The sequence below is a fragment of the Oncorhynchus kisutch genome, linkage group LG9, assembly GCF_002021735.2.
Source record: "Oncorhynchus kisutch isolate 150728-3 linkage group LG9, Okis_V2, whole genome shotgun sequence".
NCBI lineage: Eukaryota > Metazoa > Chordata > Actinopteri > Salmoniformes > Salmonidae > Oncorhynchus > Oncorhynchus kisutch.
The window spans coordinates 18,447,716-18,475,644 of NC_034182.2; the positions used below are offsets into that span (position 1 = coordinate 18,447,716).

At 44.2% G+C, this 27,929-nt stretch overlaps 1 protein-coding gene across 5 annotated transcripts; it reads left to right on the forward strand.

Annotated features, from left to right (window-relative positions):
- LOC109896841 (N-alpha-acetyltransferase 40) lies at nucleotides 1-27,929 on the forward strand. Of its 5 annotated transcripts, none has more exons than XM_031832050.1 (6): nucleotides 1-373; nucleotides 20,417-20,469; nucleotides 20,606-20,701; nucleotides 21,814-21,897; nucleotides 24,878-24,893; nucleotides 25,277-25,394. In XM_031832050.1, the coding sequence occupies exons 1-6, from the start codon at nucleotides 368-370 to the stop codon at nucleotides 25,280-25,282; spliced, it is 261 nt and encodes an 86-aa protein (XP_031687910.1). In that variant the 5' UTR covers nucleotides 1-367; the 3' UTR covers nucleotides 25,283-25,394. The 5 variants fall into 5 exon arrangements, 3 of the variants coding, with proteins under 3 accessions (XP_031687910.1, XP_020346816.1, XP_020346817.1); XM_020491227.2 differs by having other exon boundaries at nucleotides 3-373; nucleotides 24,878-24,955; nucleotides 25,277-27,929; XM_020491228.2 differs by lacking the exon at nucleotides 24,878-24,893 and having other exon boundaries at nucleotides 8-373; nucleotides 25,277-27,929.

The following is a 27,929-nucleotide window of genomic DNA, read 5'->3' on the forward strand; positions in this document are numbered from 1 at the left end:
TGAGAAGAGTAGTAAAAAGAAAGAAAGAAAGAGGGAGGAAGGAAGGAAGGAAGGAAAGGGGAAAGGGAGTAGGGCCAAGAGATGTAAATTAACCCTTTCTCATGGCGCCAAATAATATAAAACGTGATTAAACTTTTAATTTCGCCGATTAACGTTAATGTAAGCAATCGTGGGCATATTGTTATTTGTAGCCAGTTGAGGTAATGCTGTAGTTCGCTTGCTAAATATCTAGCAACGCAATCATTTTACCTAATCTTGCCCCACTCAAGAAACAATATTAATTTGGCGAGCTAGTTCGCTATATCAATACAACAGCTTGCAAGATAGCTAGCTAGTTTCTTCAAGGCAGTCGTTATAATACAGCAATATGGGGGTGAGTTTAGACTGTCTGTCCGTGTATTTGTGTGAAAAGGTGAACGCTTCCATCAAACAAAGGCAGCGTCCAGAATCATGACCCCGTGAATGCGTGATGGAGAGACCACGGAATGGATGACTGGCAGGCACACCGTTATTAACCAGCTCCAAAATAACCTATTTTGTGATTGTTTTAATCATCCTTTGCACTGGTTTTATTTGGTCCAGTGTTGCCCCATTGCAACGCTCTCCCGTGCAGTGTGTTTGTTTTCAGGTGTGGTGCTACCTGAACTTGGTAGCCACGTTGATATGAATCAATTTTCACAAAGGCTTATTTCTCATTGTGCCATACTAGTCGAGATTAGGCAATGTGGGAGGCTTGACTCTTAGCTACCTGTTCAGAACATTTGAGAAGTAGTAAGTAACCTGATTATTTTTAAGTCACGTTTTACAACCTACATCTAGCTGGGGTAAGAAGTCGCTAACTAACTTTACCTACCTGGCTGTTTGTTTGTTTTAGCTAGCGGTTTGTTTGTTAGCCAGCCAACTTTTGTTTGCTGGCTAGCCAGCTGTCTGTTTGCAAGCTGTTTGTTTGCCAGCAAGCTCTTTGTTTGCTTGCTAGCTGTTTGCATGCTTGCTTGCTTGCTAGCTGTTTGCTTGCTTGCTAGCTGTTTGCATGCTTGCTAGCTGTTTGCATGCTTGCTTGCTTGCTTGCTAGCTGTTTGCATGCTTGCTTGCTAGCTGTTTGCATGCTTGCTTGCTAGCTGTTTGCATGCTTGCTTGCTTGCTAGCTGTTTGCATGCTTGATTGCTTGCTAGCTGTTTGCATGCTTGATTGCTTGCTAGCTGTTTGCATGCTTGATTGCTTGCTAGCTGTTTGCATGCTTGATTGCTTGCTTGCTTGCTAGCTGTTTGCATGCTTGATTGCTTGCTTGCTTGCTTGCTAGCTGTTTGCATGCTTGCTTGCTTGCTAGCTGCTTGCTTGCTTGCTTGCTAGCTGTTTGCATGCTTGCTTGCTTGCTAGCTGTTTGCATGCTTGCTAGCTAGCTGCTGCTGTTTGCATGCTTGCTTGCTAGCTGTTTGCTTGCTTGCTAGCTGTTTGCATGCTTGTTTGCACGCTTGCTTGCTAGCTGTTTGCATGCCTACTAGCTGTTTGCATGCTTGCTTGCTTGCTTGCTAGCTGTTTGCATGCTTGCTTGCTTGCTTGCTAGCTGTTTGCATGCTTGCTTGCTTGCTTGCTAGCTGTTTGCATGCTTGCTTGCTAGCTGTTTGCATGCTTGCTTGCTTGCTTGCTAGCTGTTTGCATGCTTGCTTGCTTGCTAGCTGTTTGCATGCTTGCTTGCTTGCTAGCTGTTTGCATGCTTGCTTGCTAGCTGTTTGCTTGCTTGCTTGCTAGCTGTTTGCTTGCTTGCCTGCTAGCTGTTTGCTTGCTTGCCTGCTAGCTGTTTGCATGCTTGCTTGCCTGCTAGCTGTTTGCATGCTTGCTTGCTTGCTAGCTGTTTGCATGCTTGCTTGCTTGCTAGCTGTTTGCATGCTTGCTTGCTTGCTAGCTGTTTGCATGCTTGCTTGCTTGCTAGCTGTTTGCATGCTTGCTTGCTTGCTAGCTGCTTGCTTGCTGCTTGCTTGCTTGCTAGCTGTTTGCTTGCTTGCTAGCTGTTTGCTTGCTTGCTTGCTTGCTTGCTAGCTGCTTGCTTGCTTGCTTGCATGCTTGCTTGTTTGCATGCTTGCTTGCTAGCTGTTTGCATGCTTGCTTGCTAGCTGTTTGCTTGCTTGCTTGCTAGCTGTTTGCTTGCTTGCTTGCTAGCTGTTTGCATGCTTGCTTGATAGCTGTTTGCATGCTTGCTTGATAGCTGTTTGCATGCTTGCTTGATAGCTGTTTGCATGCTTGCTTGATAGCTGTTTGCATGCTTGCTTGCTTGATAGCTGTTTGCATGCTTGCTTGCTTGATAGCTGTTTGCTTGCTTGCTTGCTAGCTGTTTGCATGCTTGCTTGCTAGCTGTTTGCATGCTTGCTTGCTTGCTAGCTGTTTGCATGCTTGCTTGCTAGCTGTTTGCATGCTTGCTTGCTTGCTAGCTGTTTGCATGCTTGCTTGCTTGCTTGCTAGCTGTTTGCATGCTTGCTTGCTAGCTGTTTGCATGCTTGCTTGCTTGCATGCTTGCTTGCTTGCTTGCTAGCTGTTTGCATGCTTGCTTGCTTGCTAGCTGTTTGCATGCTTGCTTCCTTGCTAGCTGTTTGCATGCTTGCTTGCTTCCTTGCTAGCTGTTTGCATGCTTGCTTGCTTCCTTGCTAGCTGTTTGCATGCTTGCTTGCTTCCTTGCTAGCTGTTTGCATGCTTGCTTGCTGTTTGCATGCTTGCTTGCTTCCTTGCTAACTGTTTGCATGCTTGCTTGCTTCCTTGCTAGCTGTTTGCTTGCTTGCTTCCTTGCTAGCTGTTTGCATGCTTGCTTGCTTGCTAGCTGCTTGCTTGCTTGCTAGCTGTTTGCATGCTTGCTTGCTTGCTTGCTAGCTGTTTGCATGCTTGCTTGCTTGCTAGCTGTTTGCATGCTTGCTTGCTTGCTAGCTGTTTGCTTGCTTGCTTGCTTGCTTGCTAGCTGTTTGCTTGCTTGCTTGCTTGCTAGCTGTTTGCTTGCTTGCTAGCTGTTTGCATGCTTGCTTGCTTCCTTGCTAGCTGTTTGCATGCTTGCTTCCTTGCTAGCTGTTTGCATGCTTGCATGCTTGCTTGCTAGCTTGCTTGCTAGCTGTTTGCATGCTTGCTTGCTAGCTTGCTTGCTAGCTGTTTGCATGCTTGCTTGCTTGCTAGCTGTTTGCATGCTTGCTTGCTGTTTGCATGCTTGCTTGCTTCCTTGCTAGCTGTTTGCATGCTTGCTTGCTTCCTTGCTAGCTGTTTGCATGCTTGCTTGCTTCCTTGCTAGCTGTTTGCATGCTTGCTTGCTTCCTTGCTAGCTGTTTGCATGCTTGCTTGCTGTTTGCATGCTTGCTTGCTTCCTTGCTAGCTTTTTGCATGCTTGCTTGCTTCCTTGCTAGCTGTTTGCATGCTTGCTTGCTTCCTTGCTAGCTGTTTGCATGCTTGCTTGCTTGCTAGCTGCTTGCTTGCTTGCTTGCTAGCTGTTTGCATGCTTGCTTGCTTGCTAGCTGTTTGCATGCTTGCTTGCTTACTTGCTAGCTGTTTGCATGCTTGCTTGCTGTTTGCATGCTTGCTTGCTTCCTTGCTAGCTTTTTGCATGCTTGCTTGCTTCCTTGCTAGCTGTTTGCATGCTTGCTTGCTTCCTTGCTAGCTGTTTGCATGCTTGCTTGCTTCCTTGCTAGCTGCTTGCTTGCTTGCTAGCTGTTTGCATGCTTGCTTGCTTGCTAGCTGTTTGCATGCTTGCTTGCTTGCTTGCTAGCTGTTTGCATGCTTGCTTGCATGCTTGCTTGCTTGCTTGCTAGCTGTTTGCATGTTTGCTTGCTTGCTAGCTGTTTGCTTGCTTGCTTGCTTGCTAGCTGTTTGCTTGCTTGCTAGCTGTTTGCATGCTTGCTTGCTTCCTTGCTAGCTGTTTGCATGCTTGCTTGCTTCCTTCCTTGCTAGCTGTTTGCATGCTTGCTTGCTTGCTAGCTGTTTGCATGCTTGCATGCTTGCTTGCTAGCTTGCTTGCTAGCTGTTTGCTTGCTTGCTAGCTTGCTTGCTAGCTGTTTGCATGCTTGCTTGCTTGCTAGCTGTTTGCATGCTTGCTTGCTTCCTTGCTAGCTGTTTGCATGCTTGCTTGCTAGCTGTTTGCATGCTTGCATGCTTGCTTGCTAGCTTGCTTGCTAGCTGTTTGCATGCTTGCTTGCTTGCTAGCTGTTTGCATGCTTGCTTGCTTGCTTGTTTGCTTGCTAGCTGTTTGCATGCCTGCTAGCTGTTTGCATGCTTGCTTGCTTGCTAGCTGCTTGCTTGCTAGCTGTTTTCATGCTTGCTTGCATGCTTGCTTGCTAGCTGTTTGCATGCTTGCTTGCTTGCTAGCTGCTAGCTGTTTGCATGCATGCTTGCTAGCTGTTTGCATGCATGCTTGCTAGCTGTTTGCATGCATGCTTGCTTGCTTGCTTGCTAGCTGTTTGCATGCTTGCTTGCTTGCTTGCTAGCTGTTTGCATGCTTGCTTGCTTGCAGTTTGCTTGCTTGCTTGCTTGCTTGCTGTTTGCATGCTTGCTTGCTTGCTTGCTAGCTGTTTGCATGCTTGCTAGCTGCTTGCTTGCTTGCTAGCTGTTTGCATGCTTGCTAGCTGTTTGCATGCTTGCTTGCTTGCTAGCTGTTTGCATGCTTGCTTGCTTGCTAGCTGTTTGCATGCTTGCTTGCCTGCTAGCTGTTTGCATGCTTTCTTGCTTGCTAGCTGCTTGCTTGCTAGCTGTTTTCATGCTTGCTTGCTTGCTTGTTTGCATGCTTGCTTGCTAGCTGTTTGCATGCCTGCATGCTTGCTTGCTGTTTGCATGCCAGCTGTTTGCATGCTTGCATGCTTGCTTGCTAGCTGTTTGCATGCCAGCTGTTTGCATGCATGCATGCTGTTTGTATGCGTGCATGCATGCTTGCCAGCTGTTTTTACATGCTTGCATGCATGCTTGCTAGCTGTTTTTGCATGCCTGCTAGCTGTTTGCATGCTTGCTTGCTAGCTGTTTGCTTGCTTGCTAGCTGTTTGCGTGCGTGCTTGCTAGCTGTTTGCGTGCTAGCTGCTTGCATGCTTGCTTGCTAGCTGCTCGCTGTTTGCGTGCGTGCTTGCTAGCTGTTTGCGTGCGTGCTTGCTAGCTGTTTGCGTGCTTGCTTGCTTGCTTGCTAGCTGCTTGCTTGCATGCTTGCGTGCTAGCCGTTTGCGCGCGTGCGTGCTAGCCGTTTGCGCGCGTGCGTGCTAGCCGTTTGCGCGCGTGCGTGCTAGCCGTTTGCGCGCGTGCGTGCTAGCCGTTTGCGCGCGTGCGTGCGTGCTGGCTGTTTGCGTGCGTGCTGGCTGTTTGCGTGCGTGCGTGCTGGCTGTTTGCGTGCGTGCTTGCTAGCTGTTTGCATGCTTGCTTGTTTGCATGCCTGCTTGCTTGCGAGCTGTTTGCATGCATGCTTGCTTGCTTGCCAGCTGTTTGCATGCATGCTTGCTTGCTTGCCAGCTGTTTGCATGCATGCATGCTTGCTTGCGAGCTGTTTGCATGCATGCTTGCTTGCTTGCGAGCTGTTTGCATGCATGCTTGCTTGCTTGCGAGCTGTTTGCATGCATGCTTGCTTGCTTGCGAGCTGTTTGCATGCATGCATGCCTGCTTGCTTGCGAGCTGTTTGCATGCATGCTTGCTTGCTTGCGAGCTGTTTGCATGCATGCTTGCTTGCTTGCTAGCTGTTTGCATGCATGCTTGCTTGCTTGCTAGCTGTTTGCTTGCTTGCTAGCTGTTTGCATGCTTGCTTGCTAGCTGTTTGCATGCTTGCTTGCTTGCTTGCTAGCTGTTTGCATGCTTGCTTGCTAGCTGCTTGCATGCATGCTTGCTAGCTGCTTGCTTGCATGCTTGCTAGCTGTTTGCATGTTTGCTAGCTGTTTGCATGCATGCTTGAGATTCTAAAGCGCCCAGATGCTCCTGCATTCCCGCAACTCACAGTAAAAGAAAGGCAATTGCAGTCTGCCTGTCTAAAATGGAAGGAAATGAGGAAACCATGTATGACTGCTAGCCGGTTCAGCGAGGCATGTCACGTGCGTGGGGAGTCATCTAGCTAGGCCCTAGCCATGAGGATGCTTAAAGGTGAACGGCAGGGTCTTGAACTTGAGTCGGGTTCTACAGAACTACTCCGAATGATTTAATGTCTCGGTCAAACCTTGTGGATTCGTTATGCACCCCATCTTGGGGCAAGCCCTGATGGGAAAGTTTGACCCTTCTGCGACAAGCCAAATTTCTTCAGCCTCCTGAGGTTGAAGAGGCACTGCTGCGCCTTCTTCACAATGCTGTCTGTGTGGGTGGACCAATTCAGTTTGTCTGTGATGTGTATGCCGAGGAACTCAAAACTTGCTACCCTCTCCACTACTGTTCCATCGATGTGGATAGGGGGGTGTTCCCTCTGCTGTTTCCTGAAGTCCACAATCATCTCCTTAGTTTTGTTGACGTTGAGTGTGAGGTTATTTTCCTGACACCACACTCCGAGGGCCCTCACCTCCTCCCTGTAGGCCGTCTCGTCGTTGTTGGTAATCAAGCCTACCACTGTTGTGTCGTCCGCAAACTTGATGATTGAGTTGGAGGCGTGCGTGGCCACGCAGTCGTGGATGAACAGGGAGTACAGGAGAGGGCTCAGAACGCACCCTTGTGGGGCCCCAGTGTTGAGGATCAGCGGGGTGGAGATGTTGTTGCCTACCCTCACCACCTGGGGGCGGCCCGTCAGGAAGTCCAGTACCCAGTTGCACAGGGCGGGGTCGAGACCCAGGGTCTCGAGCTTGATGACGAGCTTGGAGGGCACTATGGTGTTAAATGCCGAGCTGTAGTCGATGAACAGCATTCTCACATAGGTATTCCTCTTGTCCAGATGGGTTAGGGCAGTGTGCAGTGTGGTTGAGAGTGCATCGTCTGTGGACCTATTTGGGCGGTAAGCAAATTGGAGTGGGTCTAGGGTGTCAGGTAGGGTGGAGGTGATATGGTCCTTGACTAGTCTCTCAAAGCACTTCATGATGACGGAAGTAGTCGTTTAGCTCGTTTAGCTCAGTTACCTTAGCTTTCTTGGGAACAGGAACAATGGTGGCCCTCTTGAAGCATGTGGGAACAGCAGACTGGGATAGGGATTGATTGAATATGTCCGTAAACACACCAGCCAGCTGGTCTGCACATGCTCTGAGGGCGCGGCTGGGGATGCCGTCTGGGCCTGCAGCCTTGCGAGAGTTAACACGTTTAAATGTTTTACTCACCTCGGCTGGGATGAAGGAGAGGCCGCATGTTTTGGTTGCAGGCCGTGTCAGTGGCACTGTATTGTCCTCAAAGCGGGCAAAAAAGTTATTTAGTCTGCCTGGGAGCAAGACATCCTGGTCCGTGACAGGGCTGGTTTTCATTTTGTAATCTGTGATTGACTGTAGACCCTGCCACATACCTCTTGTGGCTGAGCCGTTGAATTGAGATTCTACTTTGTCTCTATACTGACACTTAGCTTGTTTGATTGCCTTGCGGAGGGAATAGCTACACTGTTTGTATTCGGTCATATTTCCGGTCACCTTGCCCTGATTAAAAGCAGTGGTTCGTGCTTTCAGTTTTACGCGAATGCTGCCATCAATCCACGGTTTCTGGTTTGGGAATGTTTTAATGGTTGCTATGGGAACGACATCTTCAACGCACGTTCTAATGAACTCGCACACCGAATCAGCGTATTCGTCAACATTTCCCAGTCCACGTGATGGAAGCAGTCTTGGAGTGTGGAATCAGATTGGTCGGACCAGCGTTGAACAGACCTCAGCGTGGGAGCTTCTTGTTTTAGTTTCTGTCTGTAGGCAGGGATCAACAAAATTGAGTCGTGGTCAGCTTTTCCGAAAGGAGGGCAGGGCAGGGCCTTATATGCGTCGCGGAAGTTAGATTAGTGATCCAAGGTTTTGCCAGCCCTGGTTGCAATTTAGGGAGTCTTGTTCAGATTAGCCTTGTTAAAATCCCCAGCTACAATGAATGCAGCCTCAGGATGTATGGATTCCAGTTTGTAAAGAGTCAAATAAAGTTTGTTCAGAGCCATCGATGTGTCTGCTTGGGGGGGAATATATACAGCTGTGATTATAATCGAAGAGAATTCCCTTGGTAGATAATGCGGTCAACATTTGATTGTGAGGAATTCTAAATCAGGTGAACAGAAGGACTTGAGTTCCTGTATGCTTTTGTGACCACACCACGTCTCGTTAGCCATAAGGCATACGCCCCCGCCCCTCTTCTTACCAGAAAGATGTTTGTTTCTGTCGGCGCGATGCGTGGAGAAACCAGCTGGCTGCACCGACTCCGATAGCGTCTCTCCAGTGAGCCATGTTTCCGTGAAGCAAAGAACGTTACAGTCTCTGATGTCCCTCTGGAATGCTACCCTTGCTCGGATTTCATCAACCTTGTTGTCAAGAGACTGGACATTGGCGAGAAGTATACTTTGGAGTGGTGCACGATGAGCCCGTCTCCGGAGTCTGACCAGAAGACCGCTACGTTTCCCTCTTTTACGAAATCGTTTTTTTGGGTCGCCGGCTGGGATCCATTCCGTTGTCCTGGGTGAAAGGCAGAACACAGGATCCGCTTCGCGAAAGTCATATTCTTGGTCGTACTGATGGTGCGTTGACGTGCTCTTATATTCAGTAGTTCTTCTCAACTGTATGTAATGAAACCTAAGATGACCTGGGGTACTAATGTCAGAAATAACACGTAAAAAAAACAAAAAACTGCATAGTTTCCTAGGAACGCGAAGCGAGGCGGCCATCTCTGTCGGCGCCGGAAGTAGACGAAGACGGTACCTTTTTATTTTGAAGGCAAACTGCAAATTCCACTATTGTGCCTAATCTAGCTTCACAACACATAACACGATCCGGTCGAGCCTCACTAGCCAGATGAAGCTATCTGGCTGCTTATAACGTTAGTTTTGGGCAACAGGGTTAAGTAGCTGGCTAGCTATTTATTTTCATGAACTGAAGTTCAATTTCAATAGGCGAACCTAGCTAATGCTAAAGGATTCTTAAATCACTGCTAAGAATAGTGTAAATGACTGCAGTTTCTACTAGTGATTGTTTCAGGCTGGTTGTATTGGTGCTAGCTAGGTACCAAGCTAAAGCTAGCTACCTACCCCAGAAGTTGCGGTCGCACAAATAATGTTTTATTACCAACGCGGTATTGTAAACACATCGTGGCCGGTGTTTGCTTGTTTGCAGACTTTTTTGTACAGCTTTGACAGTGCTACTGATAGTAGTGGTGGTGCTTAGCTTGCACTTGCAAATTAAGAACAACATTATATAATAGAATGGTTTTATTTGAGTTGTCAAATTAAAAGCTTATTTAACACGTCAAATAGTGTTATTTGACGTGTATCCTTTTTGACATGCAAAGACCCAAACGGCGTTCCATAGTATGTCGTGAAGCTAATGGCAGTGACGCTATTACTGTGTAACTCCGGTAGGGCAACATCTGAACAACAGCGCACTTGGCAATGAATTCCATTTTCTTGGCATTTAATGGATTTTGCCTTTGAGTTGTCTTGCTGAAATGCTCTCAATCTTTCAAATGACTGCTCGGCTTGTTGAATGCTCGATCCACACAGCAGACATTGTGGGCTAGGTTAGGAATGCTGTGTAGCTTAAAATTTGAAGTGGCGTCATTACTTTAGCCGATACTGATGTTGGCATTTTTAGCTAATATCGTCTGATTCCGATATCGTGCATCCCTAAATTGAACTAACCAAAATATTAACGCAACATGTAAAGTGTTGGTTCCATGAGCTGAAATAAAGATCCCAGATATTTTCCATATGCACTAAAAGCTTTTCTCTCAAATTTTGTGCACAAATTTGTTTACATCCCTGTTAGTTTAGCATTTCTCCTTTGCCAAGATAATTCATCCACCTGACAGGTGTGACATATGAAGCTGATTAAACAGCATAATTATTACACAGGTGCAGCTTGTGCTGAGGACAAAAGGTGACAGATGTCTCAAGTTGAGAGAGTGTGCAGTTGGCATGCTGACTGCATGATTGTCTAACAGAGCTGTTGCCAGAATTGAATGTTAATTTCTCTACCATAAGCCACCTCCAACGTCGTTTTAAAGAATTTGGCTTGACATGGCTCCCAAGAGTGTGGCCTATGCCCTCCCAGGCGATCCCATGGCTGTGCCCCTGCCCAGTCATGTGAAATCCATAAATTATGGAGGGTAGCAAGTTTTAAGTTCCTCGGCATACACATCACAGACAAACTGAATTGGTCCACTCACACAGACAGCATCGTGAGGAAGGCGCAGCAGCGCCTCTTCAACCTCAGGAGGCTGAAGAAATTCGGCTTGTCACCAAAAGCACTCACAAACTTCTACAGATGCACAATCGAGAGCATCCTGGCGGGCTGTATCACCGCCTGGTATGGCAACTGCACCGCCCTCAACCGTAAGGCTCTCCAGAGGGTAGTGAGGTCTGCACAACGCATCACCGGGGGCAAACTACCTGCCCTCCAGGACACCTACACCACCCGATGCTACAGGAAGGCCATAAAGATCATCAAGGACATCAACCACCCGAGCCACTGCCTGTTCACCCCGCTGTCATCCAGAAGGCGAGGTCAGTACAGGTGCATCAAAGCTGGGACCGAGAGACTGAAAAACAGCTTCTATCTCAAGGCCATCAGACTGTTATACAGCCACCACTAACATTGAGTGGCTACTGCCAACACACTGTCAATGACACTGACTCTACTCCAGCCACTTTAATCATGGGAATTGATGGGAAATTATGTAAATATATCACTAGCCACTTTAAACAATGCTACCTTATATAATGTTACTTACCCTACATTATTCATCTCAAGACCATTTCGAGGACAGCTTTTTTCCATCTACGTAACATTGCAAAAATCAGAAACTTTCTGTCCAAAAATGATGCAGAAAAATTAATCCATGCTTTTGTCACTTCTAGGTTAGACTACTGCAATGCTCTATTTTCCGGCTACCCGGATAAAGCACTAAATAAACTTCAGTTAGTGCTAAATACGGCTGCTAGAATCCTGACTAGAACCAAAAAATTTGATCATATTACTCCAGTGCTAGCCTCTCTACACTGGCTTCCTGTCAAAGCAAGGGCTGATTTCAAGGTTTTACTGCTAACCTACAAAGCATTACATGGGCTTGCTCCTACCTATCTCTCTGATTTGGTCCTGCCGTACATACCTACACGTACGCTACGGTCACAAGACGCAGGCCTCCTAATTGTCCCTAGAATTTCTAAGCAAACAGCTGGAGGCAGGGCTTTCTCCTATAGAGCTCCATTTTTATGGAACGGTCTGCCTACCCATGTCAGAGACGCAAACTCGGTCTCAACCTTTAAGTCTTTACTGAAGACTCATCTCTTCAGTGGGTCATATGATTGAGTGTAGTCTGGCCCAGGAGTGGGAAGGTGAACGGAAAGGCTCTGGAGCAACGAACCGCCCTTGCTGTCTCTGCCTGGCCTGTTCCCCTCTTTCCACTGGGATTCTCTCTAACCCTATTACAGGGGCTGAGTCACTGGCTTGCTGGGGCTCTCTCATGCCGTCCCTGGAGGGGGTGCGTCACCTGAGTGGGTTGATTCACTGTTGTGGTCATCCTGTCTGGGTTGGCGCCCCCCCCTTGGGTTGTGCCGTGGCGGAGATCTTTGTGGGCTATACTCAGCCTTGTCTCAGGATGGTAAGTTGGTGGTTGAAGATATCCCTCTAGTGGTGTGGGGGCTGTGCTTTGGCAAAGTGGGTGGGGTTATATCCTTCCTGTTTGGCCCTGTCCGGGGGTGTCCTCGGATGGGGCCACAGTGTCTCCTGACCCCTCCTGTCTCAGCCTCCAGTATTTATGCTGCAGTAGTTTGTGTCAGGGGGCTGGGGTCAGTTTGTTATATCTGGAGTACTTCTCCTGTCCTATTCGGTGTCCTGTGTGAATCTAAGTGTGCGTTCTCTAATTCTCTTTCTTTCTCTCTCTCGGAGGACCTGAGCCCTAGGACCATGCCCCAGGACTACCTGACATGATGACTCCTTGCTGTCCCCAGTCCACCTGGCCATGCTGCTGCTCCAGTTTCAACTTCCACCTGACTGTGCTGCTGCTCCAGTTTCAACTGTTCTGCCTTATTATTATTCGACCATGCTGGTCATTTATGAACATTTGAACATCTTGGCCATGTTCTGTTATAATCTCCACCCGGCACAGCCAGAAGAGGACTGGCCACCCCACATAGCCTGGTTCCTCTCTAGGTTTCTTCCTAGGTATTGGCCTTTCTAGGGAGTTTTTCCTAGCCACCGTGCTTCTACACCTGCATTGCTTGCTGTTTGGGGTTTTAGGCTGGGTTTCTGTACAGCACTTTGAGATATCAGCTGATGTACGAAGGGCTATATAAATAAATTTGATTTGATTTGATATGCATACGTAGATACTGTACTCTATATCATCGACTGCATCCTTATGTAATACATGTATCACTAGCCACTTTAACTATGCCACTTGGTTTACATACTCATCTCATATGTATATACTGTACTCGATATCATCTACTGTATCTTGCCTATGCTGCTCTGTACCATCACTCATTCATATATCCTTATGTACATATTCTTTATCCCCTTACACTGTATATAAGACAGTAGTTTTTGGGGGAATTGTTAGTTAGATTACTTGTTCGTTATTACTGCATTGTCGGAACTAGAAGCACAAGCATTTCGCTACACTCGCATTAACATCTGCTAACCATGTGTATGTGACAAATAAATTTGATTTTGATTTGATTAATGAGTTTTTCAATTGACAGATTTCCTTCTATGAACTGTAACTATGTCAAATCTTTGAAATTGTTGCGTTTGATTTTATACTGAACAAAAATAACATTTCATGTGTAGTGTGTGTGCACTGCCGTGCTTGAGCATGTTTTCCCACTGGCTTATCACCCTTGAGAATCAGAGGGTCCTGTTAGTTCACTATTTAAGCAGCAGTTCCTCCACAGTTGATTGACACAGCCTGCCAGAGTGAGTAGGATAATCGTGTCCCAGATATGGTATTCCTTCACCCTCCTAACGGTTCCCTCTGCTAGTAATCTCAGATTTGCAATGGCTTGCGTTCGCTTGGTGTCTTTCCACGTTAGCCAAGTTGCTCTTTTGAATGGGAGAATGATGAGCGTTGCCCCCACATCTGACAGCATCTTCTCTGTGATCTACCCCTTGTCTACAATGAGTCCATCACCAGGCTCAAACAGCTCAAGATAGACGTGTGATCTGATCAGAGATGGACCCAGTGAAAACCTGGATACAAAGGTGAACCTCCAAGGTGCAATTCCAATCGGGCCCTTAAAGGTGGTGTGTTTTTTTTTTTTTAAAAGGTCTCCGAGTGTACTGTCAGAGAGTTGGGGTTGGCTCAGCTCTGTGCAGTCCATGATAACTGGAGTACAACTTTGAACATGTCAGGCATGCTTGCCTGCACCTGCTCTCTGGACATCCAAATGGGTACAGAGTACAAGACAAGATACAGGTAGTTGGTCCAGTTTATTATAATGCAGTTTACTGTTCGGACACTCACGCAAAATATGTCCGCCAACACCTTCTCCTTCAGCCCAGCAGCTACTCGACAGCAGTAAAGAAAAAACTTGTCAATGAGCGGCAGCTTCCTCTTGGGCCTTGGTGTTGCGCTTCCCATTCCAGCCTTCTGGGCCTTGGACTAGTAGATTAACCTGGAGGCAGAGGGGGCAATGGACTCCCAGAACACCATGAAGACCTGAGTGGAACCGGGTATAGAACCTGAAGTTGTCATCAGATGCTCAGAATCTTGGCAGCTGGAGATGGTGAACAGAGCGCTGTTGGACTTGTAGCACTAGCTCCTTGATTCAATCCAGTGGAGCATCCAACACACCCATAGAAAAGAAAGAGGGTAATTTATATGGCAAAATTGTACTATTATTCTGTTTGATTGTCAGTATCATAACACAGTAAACCAACTCTAAGTCTAGTTCTCAGGACAAACGTAATCAAGTATGTTATGGTAGTGCTATTTGGTTTAAGAAAATGTTGGTCAAAACTAAGGGGAGGGTGGCTTAAGCTGGAGAGCAGAGTGGGAGAACATAGATCATGCAAGCTGGCTAGCGAGTTAGTAGTTTTGTTATTGTTATGTCAAAAGCTGAATACAGGTAATGCAATATCTGAACTATAGCAACCGTTTGCAGAACTATAGCTCTGAGCTAAGTTCACGTTACTCGCCAGGGAGTGCACGCAGTCATGGTCCGCTGCAGTCACTTCAGAGGCACCAACACTTGTGTCCATATCGGAGACATCCACTTCCTGTTCCCAGTCGCGCACTTGCTGTATCAGGGAGAGACCGAGACTGCAGGCTCTTCCCCCAGTCGTTCCAGAGAACCAACAGGGAACTTTCAGTCTTAATGCGAACACGGTGTTATGTAGATGTTGGTCGGATTCAAATTTAGACGATTTGTATTTGCTCTCACACAGCTGTCACATACAGTCGCATCCTTTGGGAAGTTGTGAAACCTGAGGTATGGGTGTTTTTGTTTGTTGCTGGGACACTACAGTATCATTGGCGAGTGGACTGTGCAGCCATTATGCTAGCTTGCTAACTCGGTGCTGTTGCTAGCAACCGGAACATAAACAACGGCGCTTTGCTGAACTTCCGTGAAAGAATCCTATATGTAACTTTTTGGGAGACCTGACCAAATTCACATAGTAATGTGAGTTATAGATCTTTCATTCTCATTGAAAGCAAGTCTAAGAAGCGATAGATATGTTCTATGTGCGCTATTTCTATGCTTGCCTTTAGTTTTCTTTTTGCATCCCCCTTTTGGTTTTGTACATCAGCTGAAAATACAATATTTTTGATTATGAAAAAGATACAGTGCATTCGGAAGGTATTCAGACTCCTTCACTTTTTCCAAATGTTGTTACGTCACATCTTTATTCTAAAATTTATTAAGTAAATGTTTTTCCTCATCAATCTACACGCAATACCCCATAATGACAAAGCAAAAACAGATTTTTAGAAGTGCTTGCAAATGTAATAAAATAAAAAACAGATCAGGTCCATCCTGTTTCCATTGATCATCCTTGAGCTGTTTCAACAATTTGATTGGAGTCGACCTCTAGTAAACTGATTGGACATGATTTGGAACGGCACAAACCTGTCGACAGTCTCTTCCCCCCCTCATCAATCTACACACAATATCCCATAATGACAAAGCAAAAACAGGTTTTTAGAATTTAGAAACTTAAATATCACATTTACAAAGTATTAAAGTACTCAGACCCTTTACCCTTTAAATCAAAGTTTATTTGTATTGTGCGCCTAATACAACAGGTATTACCTGAAATGCTTACGTACAGGCTCTAACCAATAGTGCAAAAAAGGTATTAGGTGAACAATCAGTAAGTAAAGAAATAAAACAGTAAAAAGACAGGCTAAATACAGTAGTGAGGCTATAAAAGTAGCGAGGCTGATTAAGGTAGTATGTACATGTGGATATGGCTTTTTTATTTAACCAGGTAGGCTAGTTGAGAACATTTGCAACTGCGACCTGGCCAAGATAAAGCATAGCAATTCGACACATACAACAACACAGAGTTACACATGGAATAAACAAAACATACAGTCAATAATACAGTAGAAAAATAAGTTGATATACAATGTGAGCAAATGAGCTGAGATAAGGGAGGTAAAGGCCAAAAAAAGGCCACGGTGGCGAGGTAAATACAATAAAGCAAGTAAAACACTGGAGTGGTAGATTTGCAGTGGAAGAATGTGCAAAGTAGAAATAGAAATACAGTACAGTAGGCAAAGAGGTATTTGTTTGGGCTAAATTATAGATGGGCTATGTACAGGTGCAGTAATCTGTGAGCTGCTCTGACAGCTGGTGCTTAAAGCTAGTGAGGGAGATAAGTGTTTCCAGCTTCAGAGATTTTTGCAGTTCGTTCCAGTCATTGGCAGCAGAGAACTGGAAGGAAAGATGACCAAAGGAGAAATTGGCTTTGGGGGTGACCAGTGAGATGTACCTTGTGGAGCGTGTGCTACGAGTGGGTGCTGCTATTGTGACCAGTGAGCTGACATAAAGGGGGGCTTTACCTAGCAGAGTCTTGTAGATAACCTGTAGCCAGTGTGTTTGGCGACGAGTATGAAGTGAGGGCCAACCAACGAGAGCGTACAGGTCGCAATGGTGGGTAGTGGGGCTTTGGTGACAAAACGGATGGCACTGTGATAGACTGCATCCAGTTTGTTGAGTAGAGTGTTGGAGGCTATTTTATAGATAACATCACCGAAGTCGAGGATCGGTAGGATGGTCAGTTTTACAAGGGTATGTTTGGCAGCATGAGTGAAGGATGCTTTGTTGCGATATAGGAAGCCGATTCTAGATTTAATTTTGGATTGGAGATGCTTAATGTGAGTCTAGAAGGAGAGTTTACAGTTTAACCAGACACCTAGGTATTTGTAGTTGTCCACGTATTCTAAGTCAGAGCCGTCCAGAGTAGTGATGCTGGACGGGCAAGCAGGTGCGGGCAGTGATTGGTTGAAGAGAATGCATGTAGTTTTACTTGCGTTTAAGAGCAGTTAGAGGCCATGGAATGAGAGTTGTATGGTATTGAAGCTTGTCTGGAGGTTAGTCAACACAGTGTCCAAAGAGGGGCCAGAAGTATACAGAATGGTGTCGTCTGCGTAGAGGTGTATCAGAGAATCACCAGCAGCAAGAGCAATATCATTAATGTATACAGAGAAGAGAGTCGGCCCGAGGATTGAACCCTGTGGCACCCCCATAGAGACTGCCAGAGGTCTGGACAACAGGCACTCCGATTTGACACACTGAACTCTATCAGAGAAGTAGTTGGTAAACCAGGCAAGGCAATCATTTGAGAAACCAAGGCTATTGAGTCTGCCAATAAGAATGTGGTGATTGACAGAGTCGAAAGACTTGGCCAGGTCAATGAATACAGCTGCGCAGTAATGTCTCTTATCGATGGTGTTTATGATGTCGTTTAGGACCTTGAGCGTGGCTGAGGTGCACCCATGACTAGCTCTGAAACCAGATTGTATAGCGGAGAAGGTACGGTGGGATTCGAAATGGTCGGTAATCTGTTTAACTTGGTTTCAAAGACCTTAGAAAGACAGGGTAGGATAGATATAGGTTTGTAGCAGTTTGGGTCTAGAGTGTCACCCCCTTTGAAGAGGGGGATGACCGCGGCAGCTTTCCAATCTTTGGCAATCTCAGACGATATGAGAGATTGAACAGGCTAGTAATAGGGGTTGCAACAATTTAGGCAGATAATTTTAGAAAGAAAGGGTCCAGATTGTCTAGCCCGGCTGATTTGTAGGGGTCCAGATTTTGCAGCTCTTTCAGAACATCCGCTATCTGGATTTGGGTGAAGGAGAAATGGTGAGGGCTTTGGCGGGTTGCTGTGGAGAGGGCCGGGCAGTTGACCGGGTAGGGGTAGCCAGGTGAAAGCATGGCCAGCCGTAGAGAAATGCTTATTGAAATTCTCAATTATAGTGGATTTATCGGTGGTGACAGTGTTTCATAGCCTTAGAGCAGTGCACAGCTGGGAGGTGCTCTTATTCTCCATGGACTTTACAGTGTCCCAGAACTTTTTGGAGTTAGTACTACAGGATGCAAATTTCTGTTTGAAAAAGCTAGCCTTAGCTTTTCTAACTGCCTGTGTATATTTGTTCCTAACTTCCCTGAAAAGTTGCTAGCACCAGCAGAGCGAGCCTCCCTCTTTTGCGCAAGGGAAGTATTGGGATAAACTGAAAGTATACAGCTTGGCATTCAGGCCAAATTGTTCAATCTTGGTTTCATCAGTCCAGAGAATCTTGTTTCTCATGGTCAGAGTCCTTAAGGTGCCTTTTGGCAAACTCCAAGCGGGCTGTCATATGCCTTTTACTGAGGAGTGGCTTCCATCTGGGCACTCTACCATAAAGGCCTGATTGGTGTAGTGCAACATAGGTAGTTGTCCTTCTTGAATGTTCTCCCATCTCCACAGAGGAACTCTGGAGCTCTGTAATAGTGGCCATCGGGTGCTTGGTCACTTCTCTGACCAAGGCCCTTCTGCCCTGATTGCTCAGTTTGGCCAAGCGACCAGCTCTAGGAAGAGTCTTGGTTGTTCCAAACATTTAAGAATGATGGAGGCCACTGTATTTTTGGGGACTTCTAAATTCCTTCGACTTCATACATGCACTGTCAACTGTGGGACCTTATATACACAGGTGTGTGTCTTTCCAAGTCAATATCGAGTCTCATAACAAAGGGGCTGAATACTTATGTAAAATAAGGTATTTCTGTATATTATTTGTAATAAATTAGAAAAAAATTTAAACAAACTGTTTTCACTTTGTCATTATGGGTATTCTGTGTAGATTGATGACTTTAATTTATTTAATACATTTTAGAATATGGCTGTCATGTAACAAAATGTGGAAGAAGTCAAGGGGTCTGAATACCTTCCGAATGCACTGTGTATAAGGTCCCAAAGTAGACAGTGCATGTCAGAGCAAAAACTAAGCCACGAGGTCGAAGGATATGTCCGTTGAGCTCCAAGACAGGATTGTGTCATGGTACAGATCTGGGGAAGGGTACCTAAAAAGTACTGTGTAAAGGGTCTGAATACTTATGTAAATGTGATATGTCCGTTTTTTTTTTTTATAAATGTGCAAACATTTATAACATCTGCTTTTGCTTTGTCATTATGGGGTATTGTGTGTAGTTTGAGGGAGAAAAAAAACTATTTAATCTATTTTAGAATAAGGCTGTAATGTAACAAAATATGGAAAAAGTCAAGGGGTCTGAATCATTTCTGAATGCACTGATATTTCACTGGTTTAGATGGTACAATGAATCTCTACACGATACTTTGTTTTGTCACATTAACTGAAATTAGGCAAACTATTACAATTTTAGCAACTAGAAACTTGTGCCGCAATATCTGCATAGTGCATCTTTAAAGGGAACATTTCCAGGACCACACCAACATATGTGAAAATTATTAAATTTTTTGAGCAATGTTTCCAATGACGACATCAGTGTGCATCATGTGATAACAAATTATGAGTAGGCATTGCCTACAAATTGGTTGATGTCGTAGTTCCAGCTGTTTATTCAATCAGAGCATGTGCTAGCACCAGCAGAGCGAGCCTCCCTCTTTTGTGCAAGGGAAGTAAGTTGGGAGAAACTGAAAGTATGCATCTTAGAAATAGTTTTCACATACAAACTTCATATGTCCCAACTCAGAATCAAAAAGGCTTCCCAAAAATAACATGGTCGCTGTGATAGAACATTTATCAAAGTCCCATCAGGTAGCCTTATTTCAGATCTGTCCATGTAAACAGGATTTATAAGGGAAATTGTTCTCCTTGCAAAGCATGTAAACATTTAATCAAACTATTATATTAATCTGAGTACATGTAAACATACCCATTGGGCGCAGTTTGCATCAGATTGCTATGTCATGATGTGGTTGGCTGATATTTTAAACACAGATCCAGATCTGGCATGCGAGACAGTCTCCAATGTAATCAGCCTGGAACGTGACCTATGACCATGGGGCTCCAGACTAACATTTTTCCACTTTTGCAGTTGGCTCCAGCCCATGATTTGCGCGCACCAAAAAAAGTCATCAATTGAGTAATTCACAGTGCTCTATTAAAGGGTGTATTGAGCTGGGATTCAATAAATCTGTTTTAATTTAACATGTCCATGCGGTAATGCATTATTCAAGATATTTTGATGTGCAACATAATCCAGTGATTGTCATGAGTTTTGGGGCATTTTACTATTAAAATCTGGCTTTTATTGTTGTTCAATAGATGAATTGACCTTAATCTTTATGTGCAATAATATCATAGGCAAGTCTATTTGGGGCTAATTCACCTCCTGTGTAAGTGGAAAATCAAAACACCCACTGCTGGTAGCCATGTATTAATCGAACAGGAAATTCAGTGTCCTAAAAAAACTTTGCAGTTGTAGCCTACTACCCAATGACTCCTATGCATACGCAATGGCCAATGCACACTCCGTATCTCAAAGAAATATCTAAATTGTAAAACAGTTGCCAAAGAGCTAAATATTGAGAGTTGATAAATCAAAATTATACTGACCAGTGACAACAGTTGCTTCCAAATCTGTACAGCGCAGGTCAGACCTTCATCACAGGAATCATAAGGATAGTTTTAGCCTCCTAAAAAAGTTTAAATTGTATTTGTCGTATTGGTGAGAGCTGCACATTCTACATAGCCACCTGACCATGTAGTATGTGGCTCGCACCTATACGATCAATTACAATTTTACTCACACAGTTAAGTCAAAGGGTCGACTAAATGGTCTCAGTCTGGAGCCTTGGACTGCCAGGAGTTTTTCCTGACCATGCGACTGACTGACTGACTGGAACTCAAACACACTTCTCTCTCTCTCACACAGTTGGATGACCCTCTGGCTGCATTCCCCATCTTTAAAAAGTATGACAGAAACGGGTAAGAGATTCTCCTCCTGTGCCTCTCCAGTGTGTGTGTGTGGCTGGCTGGTTGATAAACATCTGCTCTGTCTGTCTGACTGGTTTATTGTGTGAGATTTATAGCTAACTACTCGTGTCCTGTCTCTCGCCTGTAGGTTGAATCTCCAGATAGCGTGTAAGAGAGTGTCCACCCTCAACCCTATCTCTGTGGAGTGGGCCTATGAACTAACCACGACCAACATGCAAAAACTGTAAGGAGGGAGGGTTGAGGGGGAGAGAGAAGGGGAGGTGGGGGAGAGTGTAGGGATGAAATAAGGGAGAGGAGAGCGCAGGGATGACAAATTGGAGGGAGGGAGTGTGTGTTTGTGTTAAGGATGTTAAAGGTTAAGTCTATAGGTTAATTTGCATAAGTTAGTGGAATTAAATTGCTGTCATAAAACCGTGTCGGCAGTCGACCACAAATATTATTTTGCCGAAAATAGTAATGTACAGGAAAGTAGCCAGTAGCTCAGCGATATGACATAGATACAGAATAGTGGGTCAATTTCTGAAACAACTAACACGGAACCCAAACGCATGCGCCATCGTGCATACATTTATTTTGTCCCCCAACACCAAACGCGATCGCGACACGCAGGTTAAAATATCAAAACAAACTCTGAACCAATTATATTATAAACATTTATGGCAATTTAGCTAGTTAGCTTGCACTTGCTAGCTAATTTGTCCTATTTATCTAATTTGCTGTTGCTAGCTAATTTGTCCTGGGATATAAACATTGAGTTGTTATTTTACCTGAAATTCACAAGGTCCTCCTAATCTGCCAATTAATCCACACATAAAATGGTCAACCGAATCGTTTCTAGTCATCTCTCTTCCTTCCAGGTGTTTTTATTCCCTTGACTTTATATTGCGATCGTCAACTTTCATAAATTAGGTGCATTACCGCCACTGACCTCGTTCATCTTTCAGTCACCCATGTGGGTATAACCAATGAGGAGATGGCACGTGGGTACCTGCTTCTATAAACCAATGATCTGCGCCAGAAATATAACTTTTAGCCCATGGCAACACAGACGCACGTTGGCGCAATAATTGAATAATATAGATTTCTAAAGTTATTTTGCAACGCGCGAGCTCGTGTCTTCCCTCCTCGTTTACTTCTCCAAATCCATATGTAAAGATCCTAGGGTAGGGATCTCAGATCTTCTGCTCCAATGTGCTTTGAGAAGGAGACGAGTAGGAAGGAGACTGTGAGGAATCAAAGAAATACAGTTGAGTGGCACTACTATTGAAAGGGATTGTTGTCGAATGGTATTGCATATTGGGTTTCTTCTGGATGTTGATGTGTTATTTTTTGTAGTTATGAGGTCCAGTTGGAGAGCAGAGTAAGGAGGAAAGGACTGGGCAAGTTCCTCATCCAGATACTACAGCTCATTGCCAACAGGTACATATTATATATTAATATACACTGAGTGTACAAAACATGAACACTTTCTTAATATTGAGTTGCCCCCCCCCCCCCCCCCCCCTTGCCCTCAGAACAGCCTCAATTAGTTGGAGCATGGACTCTACAAGGTGTCAAGCATTTCACAGGATGCTGGCCCATGTTGACTCCAATGTCTCCCACAGTTGTCAATTTGGCTGGATATCATTTGGATGGTGTACCATTCTTGATACACATGACAAACTGTAGAGCATGAAAAACCCAGCAGCGTTGCAGTTCTTGACAAAAACTGGTGGGCCTTGCACCTACTACCATACCCCGTTCAAAGGCACTTCAATCTTTTGGCTTTTCCATTCACCCTCTGAATGGCACACATACACAATCCATGTCTCAATTAGTCTCAAGGCTTAAAAATATTTATTTAACCTGTGTCCTCCCCTTCATCTACACTGATTGAAGTGGATTTAACAAGTGACATCAATAAGGGATCATAGCTTTCACCTAGATTCACCAAGTCAGTCTGTCATGGAAAGAGCTGGTGTCCTTAATGTTTTTTACACTGTGTATAATATAGATATACGTATAGTAGTGTAGTATAATATAGTGTGTATAATGAAGAAAAATATAAACGCAACAATTTCAAAGATTTTACTCAGTTACAGTTCATGTAAGGATCTATGGATTTCACATGACTTGGAATACAGATATGCATCTGGTCACAGATACCTTAAAAGTGGGGCCGTGGATCAGAAAACCAGTCAGTATCTGGTGTGACCACCATTTGGCTCATGTAGTGCGACATCTCCTTTGCATAGTTGATCAGGCCGTTGATTGTGCCCTGTGGAATATTGTCCCACTCCTTTGCTGTTGCTGGATATTGGCAGGAACTGGAACACACTGTTGTACACGTCGATCCAGAGCATGTCTGGTCAGTATATGCAGGCCATGGAAGAACCGGGATATTTTCAGCTTCCAGGAATTGTGTACAGATACTTGCAACATGGGGCCATGCATTATCATGTTGAAACATGAGGTGATGGCGGCGGATGAATGGCACAACATGGACGTCAGGATCTCGTCACAGTATCTCTGTGCATTCACATTTCCATTGATAAAATGCAATTGTGTTCGTTGTCCGTAGCTTATGCCTGCCCATACCATGGACCTACTGCCAAATTTATTTATTTTTTAAACAATGACAAATTCACATTCAATGCTCTGGCAGCAGCTCTGGTGGACATTCCTGCAGTCAGCATGCCAATTGCACGGCTCCCTCAACTTGAGACATCTGTGGCATTGTGCACATTTTAGAGTGGCCTTTTATTGTCCCCAGCACAAGGTGCACTGGTATAACGATCATGCTGTTTAATCAGCTTCTTGATATGCCACACCTGTCAGCTTGATATGCCACACCTGTCAGCTTGATGGATTATCTTGACAAGGGAGAAATGCTCACTAACAGGAATGTAATCAAATGTGTGCACAAAACTTGAAAGAAATAAGATTTTTGTGCGTATGGAACATTTCTGGGATCTTTTATTTCAACTCATGAAACATGGGACGAACACTTTACATGTTGTGTTTATTTTTGTTCAGTGCAGTTCCTCATCTAAGTAGTACAGCTCATTGCCAACAGGTTGGTACTGAACTATAGATGGAATTTCTATGCACTGAATGTCTATGATAACCATGCCATAGGATCACTAGAAGGCTCATAAGCTCCTCTGGAATGCAAAAACACTGGAGTGAAAAGAGCAGTAAAAACTAGTGTTGTCACAATACCAGAATTTTGACTAAAATACCGATACCAGGTTTAGTATCACAATACTCGGCACCATCATGATACTCTACCAAAACGATACCATGGCAAAAACATAAGGCATATTAGCCAAAGTCATTTGATTCAGACAGATAAACTCAACTACTGCTCTGTTGTTGGGTATCTTTTGAGTTCAATATCATTACAATTGCATTTTTTTTACATAAGTTGTTTAGACAGCCATGTATGTATTAATTAATCAGTCATACAATAAATGTAACTTTGTTTTACCAATCTAATGGTAGTCATCTCTATTGATAACCTGGGTAAATGTAGATTAAGCCTATCCACAATACAGGTGAATGCATATTCAATAAGAGTGTGCGCATGCTTTGTTTTGGCTGATTTCATGTGGCTGCAGATGACAAACAATCTTTTTCCCTTCCATTTGTGACTTATTTTATTGTACTGATCAACAACATTTGCATAGAAGTAACTTATTTTATAAAAATGTGTGCACTTTAACCAGGAATGACATCATTCAAGAGGCCTTCAGTTCACTGAGGCAAAAGATCATCGTTGGGAGAGACTTGAGCGAGAGGGAGACCGAATAAACTTTTTGGTGGCAATCAGCTTAGAAATCAGCATATTTTGCATTATGGTATTCATTTCACAAACTAAGTACTAGGGTATCAAATTGATGTTAGCTTTAGCTGTCAGTTAGCAAGGAAAGCTACTGGTATTCTCTTCCAGTGTAAAGTGTTTTAGCCTGTATGGACATTGTTTTGCGAACAGTAATTAATTTCAACATTTCTGCATGCAGTGTCGCATTATTCAAATGTGTTAACTTCTGTGCGTCATGAGTGGAAAGCTTAAACGATGCATCCCAGACAAATTAGTAAGTGGAGCAGGCACAGTGCACACTATAATAAGAGGTCGGCTGCGCTAATAGACAGGCTTGAACCGTGAGACACATTTGACAGAAGTACCGAAAGTAACACAAATTCTTGTACCGAACCGTTTTTCATGTATCGAAACGGTACCGAAGTTTCGGTATACCGTGCAACACTAGTAACAACAAGCTATCTGAAATATTCTACCACCAAGCCCTATAGAAACTGAAACTATTTCCATCTCTTTCTGTGTCTCTCTGGTCTCTTTCTCCCACTCTCTATCTTTTCCCTTTCGTTCTTTTTCTCTCTCCCACCTCTCTCACCCCAGCATACAGATGAAGAAGGTAATGTTAACAGTATTCAAACACAACCACGGGGCATACCAGTTCTTCAGGGAAGCCTTACAGTGAGCCTCCATAGCTTTTCAACAGCTTTTCACCATGTACAAACGCATTATTATGATTATGTTTTTTAGAAATAACTGTTGGCACAGTTAAAAATAATAAATACTTCTCCAAACTGGACTGTAGTAAGAAAGAATTCCAATAATCCAATTTCATGATTGCAGCTGGTTTGGGATTTTTTTGGAATGACATAGGAGTTGCTGGTTATAATCAATCCACTCCTTTCTCCATCTCTCTTGCCTCTTTTGCTTTCTGTGCATCTTGTCTTTCTCTCTCCCCCTACCCTCTCAATATCTCCCTCCTCCTCCCTCACCCCCTCCCAGGTTTGAGATCGATGACACCTCCCCTAGTATGTCTGGTTGCTGCGGTGACGACTGCACCTATGAGATCCTGTCGCGGCGGACCAAACACGCAGAGGCCTTGGGTCACAGCCATGGGGGAGGGGGGCACTGTGGGGGCTGCTGCCACTGAGGGATATGCCTACTTCCAGTTCCTGTTTCCCCATGTCCTGGTCCCATGCTCTAAAACCTCTCCCACTTTCCTAATCATGAGTCTTTACCGTTCCCCCCCAACGCCCAATTGTACACCCCCCTTTAATCCCCATAATTGACAAACCGACCCCCTCTTTTCTGTCCTGTATCGTTTCATCTTCACCTTCCATCACCTTCAATGCCCTTGATGATGTAAGGAGGTTTTCACTCAAAATCTCGTCCAAAGTCTGGTCCCTTTGCAGAAAAACAGCCCCAAAGCATGATGTTTCCACCCCCATGCTTCAAAGAAGGTATGGTGTTCATTGGATCCAACTCAGCATTCTTTGTCCTCCAAACACGACGAGTTGAGCTTTTACCAAAAAGTTATATTTTGGTTTCATCTGACCATATGACATTCTCCCAATCTTCTTCTGGATCATCCAAATGCTCTCTAGCAAACTTCAGACGGGCCTGGACATGTACTGGCTTAAGCAGGGGGACACGTCTGGCACTGCAGGATTTGAGTCCCTGGCGGAGTAGTGTGTTACTGATGGTAGGCTTTGTTACTTTGGTCCCAGCTCTCTGCAGGTCATTCACTAGGTCCCCCCGTGTGGTTCTGGTATTTTTGCTCACCGTTCTCGTGATCATTTTGACCCCACGGGGTGAGATCTTGCGTGGAGCCCCAGATCGAGGGAGATTATCAGTGGTCTTGTATGTCTTCCATTTCCTAATAATTGCTCCCACAGTTGTTTTCTTCAAACCAAGCTGCTTACCTATTGCAGATTCAGTCTTCCCAGCCTGGTGCAGGAAGAATTAGGTTACAGCCTTATTCTAAAAATAATGACAAAGCAAAAAAAAATGTATTTTTGCTAATCTATTTGAAAAAAAAACTGAAAGGCATTTACATAAGTATTCAGAACTTTACTCAGTACTTTGTTGAAGCACCTTTGGCAGGGAATACAGTGTCGAGTCATCTTTAGTATAATGCTACAAGCTTGGCACACCTGTATTTGGGGAGTTTCTCCCATTCTCTGCAGTCCTTCCTTTCAATATCTGTCAGGTTTTCAATATCTGTCAGGTTGGATGTGGAGCGTCGCTGCACAGCTATTTAGGTCTCTAGAGATGTTCGATCTGGCTCAAGTCCGGGCTCTGGCTGGGCCTCTTACGAACATTCAGAGACTTGTCCCAAAGCCACTATTGTGTTGTCTTGGCTGTGTGTTTAGGGTTCTTGGTGACCTTCAATGCCGCAGACAATCCTGTCTCGGAGCTCTACGGACAATTCCTTCGACTTCATGGCTTGGATTTTGCTCTGACATGCACTGTCAACTGTGGGACCTTATATAAACAGGTGTGTGCCTTTCCAAATGATGTCCAATCAATTGATTTTCCCACAGATTGACTCCAATCAAGTTGTAGAAACATCTCAAGGATGATCAATGGAAACAAGATGCACTTGAGCTCAATTTCACGTCTCATAGCAAGGGATCTGAATTTTTATCAAAATAAGATATTGTTTTTTTAACATACATTTGCAAACATTTCTAAAAACCGGTTATCGCTTTATCACTATGGGGTATTGTGTGTAGATTGACGAGGGAACATTTTTATTTAATCCATTTTAGAATAAGGCTGTAACGTTAGAAAATGTGGAAAAAGTCAAGGGGTCTGACTATTTTCGAATGCACTGAAGATGAGCTGTTTTATGTATGATCTCTCATTTGTTTCCCTCTACTTTCCAACCCGATAATATCCTATATCTGTCTCGGGTTTAAATCCCAACTGACACTCCTTGTTTTTCTTAGCAAGCATGTTACGGTCCAATAGTTTGTGGTAAAGAAGACAAATCACCCCTAATCACAGATTTCCTTAACCCTTAAACAATATGGGCCTGTTTTCCAGACACAGATTAGCCTAAAACCAGTCCAGGATTAAAAAACTATTTTAATTGCGATTACACATTGAGTATTTTTGTCTGGTAAACAGGCACATGGTGGGTAAAAATGGAGACCTGTGTCTATAGGTATCCTCTACCTGGATTGGTGGCTTGGTTGGGTTTGTGTTGTAGGGAGTGGTGGGGAACAGTTTTGTTTCAATTTAAAATATTTTCGTTTAGGGAAGAAACGTTAAATTTTAGTTTTTATTAACATCAGACACGTTATTTTATTAAGACCTGTTGGATATCCTCACCTCATCCTCATGTTCAACTAGTTTTTAAAAATGTGTGTCTGTCAATCCCTCTATCCTCATCTCGGCCTCTCTTTCTCTGTATATATAATCTGTTAAATTCATTGAATTTTTTTATTTTTATTTGCCTTTTACAGGTAAAACACTTGTTTTCAGTTTAAAAATGACATTTAAACTCAATGTTTGGTAATGAGTGGTCCTGTCTTGTGATTGATTGAATATTAACTGACAAAGATGAAAGGGAAAAAAACTAGACTGTCATTTCTGCCTTGTCAGTATTTTATTTGTATGATACAAATAAAGGAAACTTGTTTGACTTCTA